At 34.4% G+C, this 18,278-nt stretch overlaps 1 protein-coding gene across 1 annotated transcript; it reads right to left on the bottom strand.

The window, feature by feature from the left end:
- Positions 1-833: 833 nt before the first annotated feature.
- Positions 834-17,536, bottom strand: LOC148959408 (mitochondrial import inner membrane translocase subunit TIM50-like). The gene is made up of 10 exons (XM_089110557.1): positions 17,290-17,536; positions 14,116-14,138; positions 12,477-12,498; positions 12,210-12,268; positions 11,432-11,551; positions 9,918-10,025; positions 8,990-9,088; positions 7,999-8,155; positions 6,708-6,880; positions 834-2,405 (listed from the first exon to the last, which is right to left on the bottom strand). The coding sequence occupies exons 1-10, from the start codon at positions 17,534-17,536 to the stop codon at positions 2,397-2,399; spliced, it is 1,017 nt and encodes a 338-aa protein (XP_088966683.1). The 3' UTR covers positions 834-2,396.
- Between the last annotated feature and the right edge of the window lie 742 nt (positions 17,537-18,278).

Below are 18,278 nucleotides of genomic sequence, written 5' to 3'. Positions count from 1 at the left end.
AATCTCATGCTTTCATCACAAATTTGCATGGTGATTCTCAATATAAGCTGCACTACTTTGCCCAAGTCGCAAGACATTCGCTTTGGTGACATTGTTCTGGATTCTAGCGGTGAAGTTATAATAACTGTGCAAATCTCACAAACGGATGCAAAGCTTAATAAGCATTTTTGTTATCTTCAAGATTTAGTAAAGTATAACTGAAGATCGAAACAATCTAAAAACGTTGGTGCTACAGATTCTCCAAATCTCGTCGGCAATGGTAGCCAAAGCCCTTTGGTTTCCGTTGCTTGCCAAGGTAAATATTAAAAAATATACAAAGTCACGGGTTTTGTTATATCTATTCTTCTCTCGCTATCTCGAATAAATGAATGGTTCACCTGTTATTATAATGATAGAAAAGACCCACGGTGAATAAAGGTTGGTCCAAAAAAACTTTGTTTCTGGATCAATGCAAAACAGGCCAAAAATGCTTTCACTTAGAAATACGTTATTCATTTCCTCGCACTTTCTTATCCGAAAAGCACGCAAAAACTAAGATCTATCTTTCTAACGCCGGAATCTATGTAACTCATCCCCCAATATATGTCAATTTTATGATTTGCACCATTAAGGGTGGCTGGGACATAAAACTCGTTTGTAGCATGTGCCATTTAAGCAACATCTTAACGTCACATCACACATTTTTATTACTCAAATTATTCTGCTTCAGAAAGTCTAAATGACACAAATGCTAGGGGAAATTCAGAAATAGAAGACTATTTACATAGAGACAGAAAGGAAATTCTTTATGCAAAACATGCAGTGGTTAAGTATGGAAAAAAGAAAGGAATTCCTTGCAAACCGCTTTAATTGATCATTTTCAATCCAAATGTGTAAGTAGATAGGATTTCATAGTGGGCAATGATACAAAAATGCCTGCAAAATAGTAGAATACCCTTGACAATATGCATTAGAATACCCTTAGGTGCATTGGAAAATGCAAATACTAACGAGAATGTGTCTGTTGAACAAACACAGAGACTTAATAGTAATTCTGCTGTCCAGGCTCCCTCTTTGACGTGCCCCCTTAACACAAGCCTTTGCCATCTTTACGAAATGAAAATTGCTTTTTTACTTTATTGCTTATTTCAAGGCGCAAGGCACTAACAAAACAGGCTAATCAGAGGCTTATTTTTCTTTAATCATTCGCTGATTCAGGCTGTCAAAGTTGTTTTAATAACCTGTAGTGAACATGGCCTGACTACTAAGGAAACAATTTCGTCACACATGACTTTAAATGAAAACTAAACACGTGGTTGGTTTGATAATTTGCGAACAAGCAGAAAACGCTTTTAATAGAAGTCAAGCGCCTTTAAAAAAGCTTTCATCATGAACATAAATAAAAAGAGTGGATGGCAGGCGATTTGAAAGTCTTTTAACATTTAAAGTAGTGAACACTTAATCAACGCCATTCTTTATTGGTACATACAAATTGGCTTGTCGTTTTCAATTAACCTAAAACCAGAACACTTAATCACAGACCTCGTAGAATAATCGCCTGGTCTTTAAAATGATCGAAAGAGATAATAAAATGGACATTAAAACGCAAATGCATTTGATTTAGATACACTGAATAACACACGACTATCAAATATGATATTCAGGCAGCAACCACCTCTTCAAATTTCTTTAAATTAATCCAAGCTTTGTTAAAGAAAAGGAAGGAAAGCGATGTTTCTAACGAGATTAGCAGAAAAATGTTGGGCATGGTGTGAAAATGAGAAAGGTTAGAGTTAATCAACTCAAGCAATAAACATTGCATTGACTGTCTTCCAAAAATTAAATGCTGTAATCATGAAAAAATGTGGAGCTTGATCAGCTGGCATATTGTATTGGAAAAATAATATAAGAAATCCATTATCACTTGTTTAGGTGAAGCTGTTTTAAATCTTTCTTATGAATTTCCTGATCGTGCAAATCCAGTGTTAATCGTACTTTAATAAGTGTTTGATGGGAAGAGGAATAAACTGAATATTCTCACATCAGTGTCATTGAATTAACAAGAGAACATTGACAAGCAAAAATAACATCAATTCTACATTCTAACTAAATGCAAACAAATTCAAATGAAAGGCTATGAATTTAAGCTAATAAAACTTGGCCGATGTCCATAACTTTTTTACATTGACAAAGCGAGACTTACATTTGTTAAGGTTCCTCTGTTGTGTTTACGTTGGGATTCTGTCGAATACATTTGCTTACGTACCTCTGTTGTGTTTAGCTTGGCTTCTATTGAAGTTCCCAACAATTTGGTTGCACACTACTTTGCAAAACATATATACGTCATCACCTATTAGTTTGATTGGTGCAGTAGGCAAAAGCAAGTTTTTTTGCAGCCGAACGAAATATTCTTCGATTTATTGTCGCTGAAACAAAGATAGCAAAATAAAGGACTGGTCAGTCAAGAATACGACAGAAACATTCTTCAAAAATTGCATACATGTTCCAAATGGTCAGGTTTGGGACAGGGCATGAAAACTCACAAGACCATGTGACCGTGCGGTCGCGGGACATTTTTCATGAATAAGGTTTTGCAGGAAATTTTTTAAAAATATACCCTTTTGCAAAAGCAACTTTGTTTTTTCATGTTCATCAAAAACACGAAGACAAAACAAAAATATCTTATGCATGTGCCTTGTACAGGTTAAAATGGATTTCTATGCAAGAACCTTGAGAATGTTTTTAAAACTTCTTGTTTGATAGAAGTTTACAGTTTTTCGCATGGCTTAAGAAACTTTGCTATAAATTGCAGAATTCATGAAAATATTTAAAAATTATGGCTATGCTGATGTGCACCCAAGGTCCCTACTGTATGTTGCGTATCGCAATGATTTTTACTGATCAAAACTACTTTTTATGCAAATGCTTTTTGCAGTTTGTTTCCTTTCTTGGGGTTCTGACTTTTGTACTTTTAGAATTCATGGGGTTCAAAACTTCCATGGATACAAGAACATCATATGATAACATCACATCAATCTTTTTGGGGTATTTTTTAATGTTGTTCATTTATTGCTGCCCCCATCACTCAAAGACAACTCCCCCCCCCCCCCCAGTTTCATCTCTATTTGTACTTTTTCACCTGCATTCCAGAAATTTTCAAATTCACTTTTATCATAGCTAAGCCCCTATTCCAGATAAGTTTAGGCGTTCATGAACAAGGAATAATTTTCAACCACCAAAACAGAAGATATTGAAGTGGTAGAAAAGTTGATTAAACTTAATAAATGTAGCTTTTCTTTTCAATTATATCAAACTGGTGACATATCATGACGGTTTTTGGAACCTGACCTTTTCTTCCTTCATCTTCCCACATTCTTGCAGAAAATTCATGCTTTATTTTTCGTCCGGTTGCAGGGAGAAAAGACGTTTTTCATGCCCTGATGTGGGATTCAGCAAACCTAAATTTTATAAATTTAGGCATAACATCAGAGATATAGTCAATCCTTTGTGTACTGCAAATGATGGGGCGTGAACATGCAGCACTTCCTGTTGCTTTGTCAGTCTTATAACAGCCCTAGGCCTAATCTTCTAAACAGTCTAAGCACAACACCCCTATTTCATGATTTTTCCTTTCTTTCCAAGTAGTTTTCCTCGAATTTGCTTAGCATGGCGACGAAAGGTTAACCATTGAGATCAAAAGAAGCTATTATAGGCAACCCTCAAATTCATTCATGCTATAGAACGCTTCTTTAAATATCTCATGTCTGCCAATTCCCAAACCCTCACACCTATTTTCTGTCAATTTATCTTGCTTATATAACTAGTTTTCCTTGCATTTTTGTTAAACATTACATATCTTTACATTTGGGTAGTCATTATCTTTCGCTCCTCGTGCTATCCTTCCTGCATTTTTGTATAGTAGCCATAAAAACATAATAGAACGAACTGCAATCATTTATACATGAATGAGAGAAAATTCTTCCCAGACAGATTATTACCAAGATGGGAAATTTCTTACACTTTACCAAATATGAAGGATAATCCAAAGACTTTGCAGGATAATTTCCTGTTGCTAAGCTGATTTTCTCAAAAAATTTGATGTCTACCGTTTAAATATTAATGCAGAAGTTCCAAACAAATAACAGAAGATCTCAACTCTTTCCAGTGCATAGACCAGTTACAATCTTGTTTTCTTCATATCATCTAAGTGCAAGATTTGTCACAAATCGGCACAAAAGAACTTAAATTTTCAAGTTTGGCTTGTTGAATTCTACTTAGAAGAGAAAATCTTCAAGTAATATAGGCTCAAGGCTTTACGAAAAATCGTGGCATTCTAACTTGGCAATATTTAAATTGTCTGTTACGTCATCATCTTTAAGCTTCGATCCATGTTTCCTGATTTATCTAGCTTTTTGTTGTCTGTGTTGCAGTGTTGACATGTATCGTGTAAATAAAAGCCTAAATTTACTAAGAGTAAAAGAACAGCATATCAACATGGCATAAAATACCTTTTAAGGCATAGATTCTTATAAAAGTAGGTTCTTCATATTTATATAAATATATATATATATATATATAAAATGTACTACCTGCAAAACAATATGGAAGAGAAAGAAATGAAGAAAACAAAAAACTTAGAAATGAATGGAGGAATAAAGCAACCCGAGAAAGGCGGTTAGCTATAAAGGCATATTGGAGAAAATTATCAGAAGAGATGAAAAACAAACCAAGAGAATTCTTTAATGCATTTAGACCATTTATACAGTCCAATACGAAGTCTTCTAATACAAATGCTATCAGACTTAAAGTGAACAATGAAATTATTAGTGACCCGAAGCTAGTCTCCAAACAATTCAAGACTCATTTTACAGAGATGGTTCACATAGATGAAGTACAGCAGGAAGAAACAGAGTCTCTTGATATGCATCCAAGTGTCATTGCAATAAAAGACAACTTTGATGTCAGTTGTGAATTGAAATTCTCTTTCCTGTCCCAAAAAAGTGTTGAAAAAGCTCTGTCATTGCTAGACCCAATAAAAGCCACTGGATGCGATGGAATAACGCCTGAATTTCTTAAAATGAATGCTGAACAACTAGCTCCATCTCTAACATCATTATATAACTCATGCATCACGCAAGGAAAGTGGCCCATCGAGTGGAAAAAAGGAGAATGGGCACCAGTTCACAAGAAAGCAGATAAAGACGTCCATGAAAATTACAGGCCAATAACAGTTCTCAATGCAGTTGACAAAGTTTTTGAGAAGGTGCTCAGTGAGCAAGCTACACATTCATTTGGCAACAAACTAAGCCCGTGCTTGACAGCATACAAGAAGCAAAACAGCACAGAAACTTCGCTGCTGAGACTGATTGAGGATTGGAAATTCGCCCTGGACAATAAACAGATAACAGCCATTCTCTCAACGGACATGAGCAAAGCCTTCGATTCCATGGTTCCAAGTCTCCTGCTAAAAAAGCTTGAATCCTATGGCCTGGCCGAAGATTCTCTGAGATTAATAACATCCTACTTTGAGCAAAGACAGAATAGGGTCAAACTAGGAAATATTAGAAGTGAATGGAGGGAAACAACAAGAGGATGCCCACAAGGATCAGCATTCGGTCCCATGTTGTGGAATATCTTTCAAAATGACTTGGTCTTCAAAATAATGCACTCTCAGATAAGCATGTATGCCGACGATCATCAGATCTATTATTCCGGAGAGAACGGTAATGAAGTTGAGATGCGTTTGAATAAAGACATCCATACGGCCTCGCAATGGTACAAGGACAATCATCTGAAAGCAAACAAAAACAAATACCAAGCGATGGTGATTCAAAATAGCAAGAAAAGCAAAATAAAGATAAAAGTGATGGCTGATGAAAACAATGAAGCAGAACAAACAAGATGTCTTAAGCTGCTTGGTGTTGAGGTTGACGATGAGCTAACTTTTGGCACTCATATCAGCAATTTGTGCAAGAGAGTGAGTCAGAGAATAGGTGTCTTATCTAGATTTCGTAATATAATACCTACCAATGCGAAACTAACAATCTACAAGTCAGCCATTCTCTCTCACTTAACATATTGCAGTACAGTCTGGCACTTCTGCAAAGTAGCAGATAAAAGAAAGATAGAGAGACTCCAAGAGAAAGCCCTTAGAGTTGTTTATAATGATAAGTCTACGCCATATGCACAACTCCTTATGAAAGCAAACCTGCCATCTCTCCAGAATAGACGACTTCAGGACATTGCCATACTTATGTATAAAGTTAAAAACGGCATAGCCCCACACTTTATAAAGGATTTGTTTGCAGTAAAAGAAACTCCCTATGAATTAAGAAACAGCAACTTTGTAATTCCGAAATTTCGTACGGTAAAAGAAGGAAAACATTCAGTAAGATACTTTGGCCCATATCTGTGGAGCAAATTGAAGAGAGCTATCAAGGAGGTGACAACAATAACCCAATTCAAGAAATGTATAAGAAAAATGGACTTAGAAACTCTTTTAGACTGTAGACTTTAGTTTAGTTGTACATAGGATTTTTAGAAATTTTTATGTTTTAATAATTATACTGTAATTTCATATTTTATGCTCTAATTTAACTTTATATACTTTTTTCGTTGTGTCCCCAATTAGCTTGTAAGCTAAATATTTTTTTTGACACATTAATAAAGTTTTTGATTGATTGATTGATTGATACCCAGGACGAGTTAGAATAAGAATTTTGACATACCCTTCCAAAAATTGACCAGCGCCCGGTCGCTTTCTGTTGTAATTGACTTATTTGCTCTTCTTGTTGTTTACGTAATTCTTCCTGATTTCTTTTGAATGCTGCTACTACATCTTCTTCATTGCGATAAAAGTCAAGCACATCGCGTACATCTTCCACCCCAGACGCGACAATTGCTGATCATGAATGAAAAATTAGATCGATCAATGAGTACTTCTGCGATTAAATACTTTTGCGATTAAATACTTTTGCAATTAAAGCTTTAAATTATATTGACTTCAATGCTAACGAATTGATATATAATTAAGGTTTTAAACAAAAAGATACGTATATAGGGTTTTGAACTTAAAGTGATTAAGGGCATCATCTCACTTATAATCAAATATTGAAAGGCTGCAAATTCTAAAGAAACAGGACCAAGGACGATTTGCAGACATGTGAGTAGGTTTCTTAGTAATGAAGCAAATTATTAAGGTTTTTAAATATTACAACTTTCTGGTTTCACTGAAGAACCGAAAACATACTTATTCTCTTAAGAACTTAGTATTCTTGGAAACAGGTTGGTTGTAGTAGTCGAAGTTAAGAACCTGAGGTTATTTTTTACCAGTTCGAGCATCAAAGTCCAACTTAATTTTGTAGGAGAGTTTATTTTAACAATTCAATCGTATGATTTGTTTACAACTAGGAAATTTAGCCAATTTATGCGGTCATTCGGATGTCTTGCTGAAGGTACAATAGGCGCGATCCACGAACATTTATCTTTAAAATTGCAACCTAGTCAATTTAGTCATGAAAAAATAGATGAAATAAACGGTACTTGGCGTATAGAACTGTACGGTTCAAAGCTGTTTTCCGATTTTCAAGCTAAATGAACTGTATGTTCGTGGATCAGGCCTACTGTACCTTCAGCAAGGCTTTCCAATGAGAACAATCGCCTGATGTTTGCATTAACCGTAAAACTCGGAGTAGCAACTTAGCACCATCCTGTTCAATACACCAAATGTCATGTACAGCTCTGCTTATACGGAATCGGGAACAATAATAACAGACCGGTAAACAGTAATTTTTATTAGATGATGCAACTACAAATTAGAAAAAGATACAGATAAAGGAAGGCTTGCTGGTATTGTTGCCTAGGCAAACAGGATAAATTGAAAGTAGCAACTTAGAATTGTCATGTTCTACACTGCAATGCGTTAGATAATGGATTTAAAAATGCAGATTAGTGTTCTGACACAAATACAGATTGTCAGAAACAGAATAGCGAGATAGATACTGCAAAAGTTTTACAAACCTTGAAAAAATGGAATAAGATCTACCAGGGTTGTGTCGTGTGGATCTCCTTCCCATTTTTTAATTATAAGCGAGTTCCTTGGCGAAATTCTGCTGGCCTCTGCGTTGCAGTCTAGTAAGATGACTTTTGATAAATCTCTGTTTAGATACGGTAGATCCTATAAGAATTGGTAAAAATCAAAGGTAATTGATAAACTGGTTGTACCAGCAGGCTAGATGGATAGTCCAGTTGTATCGTGTATCAAATTACTTAACATACCAAGGAAACCTAGTTTATTTACAGTTTGGTTTTGATTCGAAACCCTTTTTTAAAATGAAACAACTGGAAGAGAACTTCAGATATAAATCGTATATAAATGAAGTAGCAGGCGTAAATTCTAATCAGCGTGGGTTATTTATCAGATATAAAAAATTGAAAAAAAATAATGCAAGCGAAATCTTAATGGAGCTTCTAAATATCAGTTAAATTTCTAGAGATGAAATTAGAAAAAGATGAAACTAGAGACTTTTACGGAAATAACAGTCGATTTTTATAAGCTCGAATGCCAGCCATTACTTCTTCCCGTTTTTCCTATCGTAGCCAAAGATTCCAGCTTACCGAGTGGATGAGGACGCATGGGAAAATAGTTGCAAGGTGAAAAAAATATACCTCTGATCTGTTCTTTAATTACCTCAAATCAAATTGTTAAATTGAAGAAGCATTTTTAAAGTAATAATTTTAAGGAAGAAGCAAAGATGGTTGATCGAAATTAATTAGCTATAAAATGCAATGAATCTGTAAAAACCCAGTTAGTGAGTGAAAGGACACATATAAATATGCAAGGACAAAGTAGTTGCATATTTCGAAGGAAACTCTTCAAGTCAAGTACTTTTTAAACTTTTCAGGAATCTCAAAATCTCTGCAAATTAGGCAGTCAGCAAGATGTTGAAAAATTGTTGTAGCATACTGAAAAGCTGCTATAAAAGAAACTAAAAAAGTAAAATCATATCACCTTGAGATGAGTTCCCTTTTCATATTTCGTTGCATCGCGGAAAAGTCGATACATTATATAACCTTCTGGATCCAAACCGTCCACCACTGGTGATGCACTCTAAAAATTTTAGTAACTTTGATAATCATCCATCAATAACTGGTAACGTGAAATAAAGGACAAACAGAAAAACCATATTTGGAAGAGACACAACAATATTGGCCTAACAGTGTCATTTAAAGATGATGAAAACGCTGTAAGGCCTAAAAGTTATGACTGGTATAAGACTTCCCACGTCAGGAATTGTATTGCGAGAAGATCTTTTGATTAGGATGTACTATATTAACTTTACGAAAAATTGAAATCTTGTGGATCGGTAGCACATAGAATTTAAATCTAGATATAATCTATGTTACTTCATTCAGTTGATTTGCATAGGTCAATAGCAAGGGAAGACTTGTTTGTGGTAGTCACAGTTGTTTGTGGATCATCTCAATTCAATGACCTATGCAATTTCAAAACACAAACGCAGATATTTGATGGGGGAAGGATGCGGAGGGGTGAAACACTGAGGCATATATGCACACTAACAAGTGTGCTTTGAGAAAATATATATCTCCTGTCTTCAGGATTGTACCTGTGGGCAAATATCCTGGAAATTCGCCGACTCTTGAATAGAAATATCGATGGGGATAAAATCTAGGAAACATGCTTACATTACACATTTTTGAGATAATGTAACTAGTTTTGGTGAAACCTGATCGAACAATTTAATGCAATAGATATATTTGTGGATCAAGGGCCTTTTTCTCGAGGGGTTTTATTTCTAAATATCAGTCAAACGAACTTTAAACATAACTAACCATGTTTCATATTCTAATCGAGTAATTTATGAAATAAAGTAATCCACTTCACATGCCATAAGAATGAAACCAAAACACAAACTTACGAATCCATTTTCATGCGTATATATGACGATCTCGAAATAAGGGGCAGATAATGATGAAAGAAATTTATTTATTCCAGGCCTTTTGCGAAATCTCCAGCCACTGTTTCTCTGTATAAGTGAAAAGATAAATTATTAAATAATTTTATGACGGTTATGATAAACTATAATGACCACTGATACATATTTAACAATTCTCTTCCACGCAAGGTATTGCAAAGTTAGTGAGCCACTTTGCAAGATGCGTAGCCTCCTTGCAAGATGCTTAGCCTCCATATGAATTTCATTTTCATTTAGATGACTGTGAGTATGCCACAAAGTTAAAATAATTAACTAAAGAGGCTTTAAGCTTTGAGCATTTCATGTAAGATATCATGTCTTCGTAAAGCTCGTGTCATCTTCCCTGACTCACTGTAATCTTGTACTCCATTGGAAATACAGCGGTGGTAATAAAAAGAATTTGGTTTTTCAGTATTTGAAAGAATTTTTAAACATTTAAGATTTCCAAACAGATTTTGCCTATTGATGACAATTTTTTTAAACGGCAATGCTTTAGTGTTTATTTATTCATCTTCCAATCTAACAACATCATTTGCAATGGTTTTGATTTGCATTGGCGTTGTTTTTAATTGTTGAGTTGCGTTGGCCCCGATTTTGGTTAGATTCTTCATCGTAAGAAACGACCTTTCAGCTGTGCCTTTCAGTAAGCAAAATACACTTAAGACCTTTCCCTTTTCAAAAAGTATGCAATATTTACGCTACTTTCTCAGATCGCCATAACGTTAAAATTATCGTGGACTTAACACGAAAGATCAGGGGGTAGAAAAAAATTCTCGCTGATACCGCAGTTAAAATAAAAAATGTTTTCTGTGCTGTTAACAAGCAGTACAAACAACTACCATAAATAAATTGAGCTTAGTGAACTTATGACTACTGTAGACAAGAATCTTTTCCTTTGACTTTAAAAAGTATTATTCCGTAGTTAGCTGCTGCTTCTATCAGGTATGCTGATCTGGTTAACAATCCTACCAAACAGTTAATTTTGATTGTGATTCACACTGAATCAATACAGTTATACGCCAATTTTGCAGCAAACTTGATCGCAGAAAAGGTTCATAAATGACATCTTACATCTGTTCAGGACATTTCTAAATTTTTGATATTATGATTTCTTGAATTTGTGGATTTATTCTTTCGTTTTGAAGTTTAAGAATCTTCCGGTATCAAAAATTCGGCTTTTAGATTTTGCCTTTCTGGGACCGCAAATTTTTGAGACTAGTATTTTTCATACTCTCTCTTGACTTTGTAGATTCATGCTTTCGTTCTGAAGTGTCTATACCTTTCTGTATCAAGAAATATAAATTTAGATGTCTGCCTTTCTGGAACCCAACATTTTTTCCTGGGGCCAAGGTTTCAATGGTACAGTACTTTTCAAATCATTTTGGAGGTCTTGGTCAAGTCCATAACCTTACAAAAAGGAAAATTAAAACACTTTATATCTTCAAAATCCTACTCACATCATACTCTGGATGAACTAGTACATCTGTCATTTCGAGAACTAAAGTAAATGGAGGCTGTATGTATGGCTCAGGTAAAGGATCTGGCAATAGGCTCTGAGATGACGGTTCTGCAAACGTCTACAAAATAAAACACTTACAAGCAAGATGCAAATATACATATCATCTACATAAATACTTATTCGCAATCTAGACTAGAACAAAATTAAGGCTGATGACGGTGCATGAGATTTCTGGCAACATTTTTGGTTTTCTGCTGAAAATTTCGATACAAGTCATAGATTATTTTCAAAGATTGTGTTTTCGTTCATTTACCATAAAAAAATTGCTGAACCGGTGCAAAATGTACAGCGGAAATGTGCAACAATAGTTATCTAACCAACATAAATAATAATTAGATTAGAGAATAAATAGATAAGAGAATGTCATACAGATAGTCATAGGCGTAGTTAAGTTTGTTGAAATGGGAGAGAGGGCGGTGGCAAAAAGCTTCTATAAAGATATAAAATTGGGTATACTAGAAATTGACAGTTTTTTTATTTTTATGGGCAAGTAGGTTGAGAGGCAAAACGTGCTCATTTTCGAAATCAGTGTATGTATTCAAACATCTTTGCATTGCAATTTACACACTATAAATATTTGTTCCTTGTACTGCACATGATTTGGCTTGGGGACACTCTAGAGTATTGAGTGCGCCATCTACATTCTCCTGCAGCTTGTTTGGTTGATGAGCCATAGTTTGAATTGATTTTAAGTGACATTAAATAGTTTTACGAACCTCTGCAATTTCGTGTAGTTTATCTCTGAATCTATAGATGTATGCAAGCGGTATTGATTCTGATAAAAAAGATTTTAATATAAGGATCAAGTAGGTATTTTGATAGTGTGACATACAACTGACATAAAATGGTGATTTATATGAATTCTATACTTACATCATTTTGATTTTTCCTATTCTAATGCAAGTGAATGATTGAGGGGCGTCATAATAACATCTTTTTATAGTGAAATGATGAAATACAAATATAAAAGAATAGTAACATACCATTTTTGTACAGTTCTGCATCCTAGAAAAGAACCGAAAATGTATTAAAGGAAAGTGAAATAGCCTGCCAAGAAAGAAAACACACAGTTAATGAAACAAAATATTTAGACGATGGCAAACCTGATGACAAACTACTTTGATGCTCAAAACAGTTTTTCCATTTCTACTAGTAATGGAATTTCATTGATGTGAACTAAGTTGTTTTAATTTGAAACATTGTTTTTTAACATTTTTGGGCTATAAATGTTGCCATTTCTCTTATTTCTAACTCCACCATAACAAAACATTTCTACTCTTTAGATACATATGCTTCTAGATCTAGAGAAGACTGTTTTGACAGGCCCCAGAAAAGTAAATAGAAAAATGAAAATTTAGACTATATTCAAATAAAATAAATATCTTCAAAAACATAATAAATTATGCAGCAAATATGCAAACAGTCTTTAACAAGAAATTTAAAATGCATTAATGGCAAATCAAGATAATATCAGCTTGATTTAATTTGAAAACAATAGCCAAGTTTGAAAAATGAAACAGTCTATTACAACATTGATACTGGGTTTCCTTCCCTATATAGATAATAAAAATTGTCAATAATCTTAACATGAAGCTATGATTTAAATATTTTTTCAACTTGACACATTATCATGTATACCATACTGCGTTATCTTAAATCGTGCTCTTTGTGTTATTTCAACAAATTTGACAGATTAAATTCCTCCTTGTTGGATAGAGGTTCGAAATGGCTTTGAAACAGTCTCTGACACTCCTCAGAGTACAGAATGTCATAAAGAAATTCTGAAGGAACAAAGTGAAGGAAAATATATATTTAGTTGTTGATCGAAATAGGCCAATCAGAAAAATGCAAGCACATGACCATTATATTTATCCAACCAGTACCAAAGCATGCCTATAAGAAAAGTACCACTGGCATCCAACAGAAAAAATGATATTTTTCTGTCAATATATACAATAGTTCTATTCAAATTTGCTAGATTTACATTCACTAAGCTTTCACATTGTGTGTAGATCAATTAAAAAAGAGCTAGATGGAAAGACAACCTGGCTCTGCCAATTAGCTGAAATATGTCCCATGTCATATTATAGACCTTCTGACAAAATCTGGGTTATCTAAAAGATGTTGTCCAATGACAGAATCACTTGTTTTGATAGTGCTTCTTAATCTAAAAGATTGAGGAGGCTGTTCTCTTTAAGGGGCTGTTTTATTTCTTATGTTGGAAGGAACATGTTGTTTTATCCTACCCCCCAATTTTTGGGTTTTGTGTCCCATAAAGCTATAATCAAACTGGCATTAAATTAGAAAGATTCATTTGACTTTAAAATAGCAAGGAAGTGTTATCTCCATGGTAGTTTACGATAAACTGGGCACTTTTGTGGACCAAACTTTTTCACAGCCAAAAAATTGGGTATACAATTTCCATCTTGTTCTTTGAGAACCTTATTCTGACACTGTATACTCTGAAGAGTGTCACAGACGAAAGAGCTTGAAGTTTTTTGTAAAATATTTGCTTTTTTCAAAGCCACTTTCAAATTTTGTACCACTAAGAAATTGAATTTGGATATGTGTAACACTCTTTAGAAAATGATCAACAACTTATTAAAAAAGTCCTTTACTTACGGGATCTGTATTGTCTGGTGCTCCTACAAAAAACAACAACAAAAATCAGAAATTCATAGCTCAGAAACAAAACTTATGCTACTTCAGGATGTAACCAACATGATAGAAAGATTTACATCTCAAATCTAAACAGATTTATGACTGTTCTTTTATTTTTTCCTTGGTGTGATGCCATGCAATCCTGTGTTTTTTCCAAAATACCTGTTTTCAAACATTCATGTTTTTTCCTTATTTTTGTAAATTCTTTTCATCCAGCCTTGAAGAAATTGTCATAATACATTTGTAGCATTTACTTTGTTTCAGTTAAGAGAAAATTATCATAGGGCCTGAACTGCCTCAAATATTTGGGCATTTTTGGCTAAAAAGTCATATGAAATTTCTACTTAAAGTTGGAAGGTAAAGAAGGGCCAAGATCGGCAAAAAAAGAAGAAATATACTGGTCAAACCAAGGCATGTCAGAAAATTGCACTTCTAGAAATGTTCAGCTGTGTGCCAAGGGGTGCAAGATCGGTGATACACCATTTCTAAATAAGGCCTATGAAACTGGGATAAGATGTGGTTGTGCTTGCATGAAACGAAAAATCTGAGTGGTTTCTGCTATACTGAACCTAACAACATTGTTTTCTCCTCAATTAATGTCAGTTCATCAATGAGCAGTGAGTTTGTGTTTATTTGAAGGGGAATTTTTTTGACAGATTTGCTTTGTGAATAGAAGGATAATGAAGAAATTAGATAACACAGTCATAAGTAAAAAAATGAATGAATACCTGCAGAAGTTGAAAAAAGTACTAGATCACTGATGAAAAAAATTATCAAAACAGGAGATGTAACAGAACACAGGAAAGCACCATCATTAATTTGATGTGGACATGAGGGATTGGCGTCAACACTAACAGATGTGGACCTAGGGAGCTTAGAAAGAAGATCTTGTTGCAGACAGGATAAAAGGCCTTAGAGTTGTCAACAAAGATCTCACAAAAGGATTCCAGAGCAGAGACCAAACATGGGTAGCACAAGCTGGAAGTTTACCAGTAGATTTGGCTTGACAAAAAACCATACTATCAAGGAAATGGTTTCAATAAACATAAGAAGTTGTTTGACTGTGGTCTCCATTGTTTTTGAGGAACGGTGGGTAACTAATTTTTACAAGGGGAAAAATGAGAAATCTGAAGGCTGAGCCAAGTGGAATGTTTTTTCCTCTAAATGTAAAAAGCCATAAATCACACTTGATATCAACTGTCACTGATTACCAGAAAGATGTAGATATTATGTCAAAATTTAAATAAATATATAAAGTTACGATGTAGGTAAAGTTAAAAAAAAACCCTTCAAAAATGTTTTCAAAAAATTGCAAGATTTTCAAAATCAAAGTTAATACAGTTGTATACGTAAAATACATTTATTAATGGCTTTGAACAAAGCAAACATTTTACAACATACTAAAAGCTTTTTTGTCTGCCATTCCTCAGAGCATAAAACGTCAGAATCAGGGCCCGAAAGAACATGATGAAAAATATATACCCAGTTGTGGATCGAAATGGACTCCAGTGGTAATTTTTCTTTAGCCTTGCAGCACTGATTGGTTAACTATACCAGTCTTGTGCTTACATTTTTCTGATAGGCCTATTTAGTGCACACTCAACACAAAAGTGGACTCTTGCATTGCCTAGTAATAGCTTGCCCACTCCTAAGATGATGTTGAAAACTGCCATGAAATACAGACCACAATCTAAGTTTTAGCAAAAGTGAAATTTGTTTTTCTTTTTTACATCAATGGCTTTCCAGTAGATAAGTGATTTTCATTCACTGAATAATTAGTTACACACTTTTTAATCAGAATACCTTATTTTTGTTGAGCTTCAATATTCTTTAAGTTTTTAGAATTTGAGCCTATGATTATTCTTAAATTATTCTTAAGCCATATAAGGCATAACTGAGTTGCATTATGGCTTTATGACTCAAAGGGGGATACATGAATTTCAAAACACATCACACGATTTGTTTGCAACTAAGTTTGGAAAAAGTATGTCATTTTAAATGAAATGTTCTTAAGGTGGTTGCCAAGAAACAATTTGAGTGTCCCTGGTGGTAAACTAAAAAATGGCCCCATGCAAGGGAAGTGAGCAGGCAATTTTGGATCAGATTCTTTAGAATAGCATAAATATACTTCAAACCATTTTTTGCAGTCATTTTCTTCCAATTGTCTAAGATGTAAAGGACAGAATTTCATCAAGGAAACTTTTGCATGTTCGCTGTTTAAATTTTATTTGTGTGCTTGACTTTCGTTCACCCCTCTACCAATTTCCATAGAACATCCTGTTTTGTGATCTGCTCCTTTGTTCTGCTTTTTTTAATTATCCCAATTAGCTTAACTGCTGTTAAGTAACATATTTACTCACTTCGTGAGTTATCAAGTCCTGACTTTAGATGTTTGTATAGCCCTTGCTATTTTGAGGAGTTTGAAGCATACCATTTTTGCCGAATTGAGATGTTTAGCCGTTGTTGGATTAGATGAAATTATATGATTTGTCAAGAATTAAAACAGAACACTTTATTCTTATTTTTTGAACTTTCTTTTACTGCCAAATCTGCAAACACAGGCCTGTAAAACCCTTGTAAATTCAGTGGTTTTACAAAAATGTTTTCTTTGGGTATTCATTGGACAATTTGACCTGTCCCCCTCTTGGTGTCTCTGCTTGAGACAATCCTTTTGGATAATCATGTCTTTGGCCTTTTTAAACATTATTTTGAAAATTGTTTATTTGCTTGCGGAAACTTTAGGGATTTGAATAACAGCCACTGATAGTAGTGGTAGGTAAGCAGTTCAACCCTCAATCATCGAATTTCCCTGATGAGATGTATGTAAATTTGATGTATGATGTAAGCAGGATAAGTGCCAGGAAAATATGCGCACACTCAAGAATCAATGAGAAATTCGGCGCACACTCAAATTTGCACACTTATTATTACAAATGCACTCTTGCACTCCCGGGTAATAGCTTGTGCACTCCCGGGATCTCGTCGAAAACTGCCATGAAATCCAGACCGGATTGAGTGAGATGAATGGAGAAAATATAATTCCTTGATTTCCGATTAATGGCTGCAATCCAGCACAAATTACATAAAAACTTGGCAGGCCACAAACAATTTTAATAGATTCAAGCTTATAATTACCTAAATAAGCTACGGCTCCAATTAAAATTCCAGAGGTTGCTCCAGCAAGAAAAGCCCATCCGCCTGCAGTGCCCTTCTTCTCTTTTGGTTTCTCGTAGTAGCGAGCAACTTTAACCCATTGAATTGGTAAAGCATGAGAAACTTTTCTTCCCTTTCCAAGAGTAGAATATTTAGAAATACAACATCTACATATTTGTGGATTTACAACTGGCCTTGTGAACGTCATTAACCACTGTCGAGCAGCCATTTTGAAAGAAGCATGAAGGAGGCCTCGTTTTAAGAATCTTAAGCTTAATCGAGGCAATCGAGGCAATACAGAATCGAGGTGTGACGTCATCAAAATCTATTTTTAAAATTTCGCGGCACAAAAAACTCTTCAGCATGCAAAGTAAGTTCGGTATATTCAAAATTTGGCCAGAAATGGCCAATGAATAATTTCAAATTTGCCTATGGATTACTGTAATTCTAAATTTCAAATTAAGAATTTCAAACTTAAATTTTGAATTTCATTTCATTAAGCAACATTCTTACAGCATGTAAATTTAAAGATCTATTTACTTATTGTCATAAGCATAAAGAAGAATTAAAAGATTGTAAAAAGAATATCTGGAGCTCATAGTGAATTGCAAGAAACTTAAGGGGAAATGGACACAAGACACAATTTTACCTATAGAGGGCCTAGATGTTTAGATTTAGTGCCAACAAGAAATCTTCAAATCATTAGTTTGTTTACTTTCATTCATATCAAGGGAGATCATATTTAACCAACGGAGCAACTACCTTTTGCTTGATCCTTTCTATACTTTATGACATGAAGGTCTCTGAAATACTTAAGCGTTTCTTCTACCGAGCGGATTTCACCTGAAATTTCCTATTGAGATACTATTGGGATATATACAATATATACAATATTTCCTATTGAGATATATACAATAGGTAGCCAGTTCTAATATTCTGGCCAGGTTCATAAAGTTTTTTTGGCCTGGTGC

Source organism: Rhopilema esculentum, chromosome 10 (assembly GCF_057945365.1).
Source record: "Rhopilema esculentum isolate cy_ngs chromosome 10, ASM5794536v1, whole genome shotgun sequence".
Classification (NCBI taxonomy): Eukaryota; Metazoa; Cnidaria; class Scyphozoa; order Rhizostomeae; family Rhizostomatidae; genus Rhopilema; species Rhopilema esculentum.
Note: the sequence above shows the minus strand (reverse complement) of the source record. Positions and strands in the feature narration are given on the sequence as shown.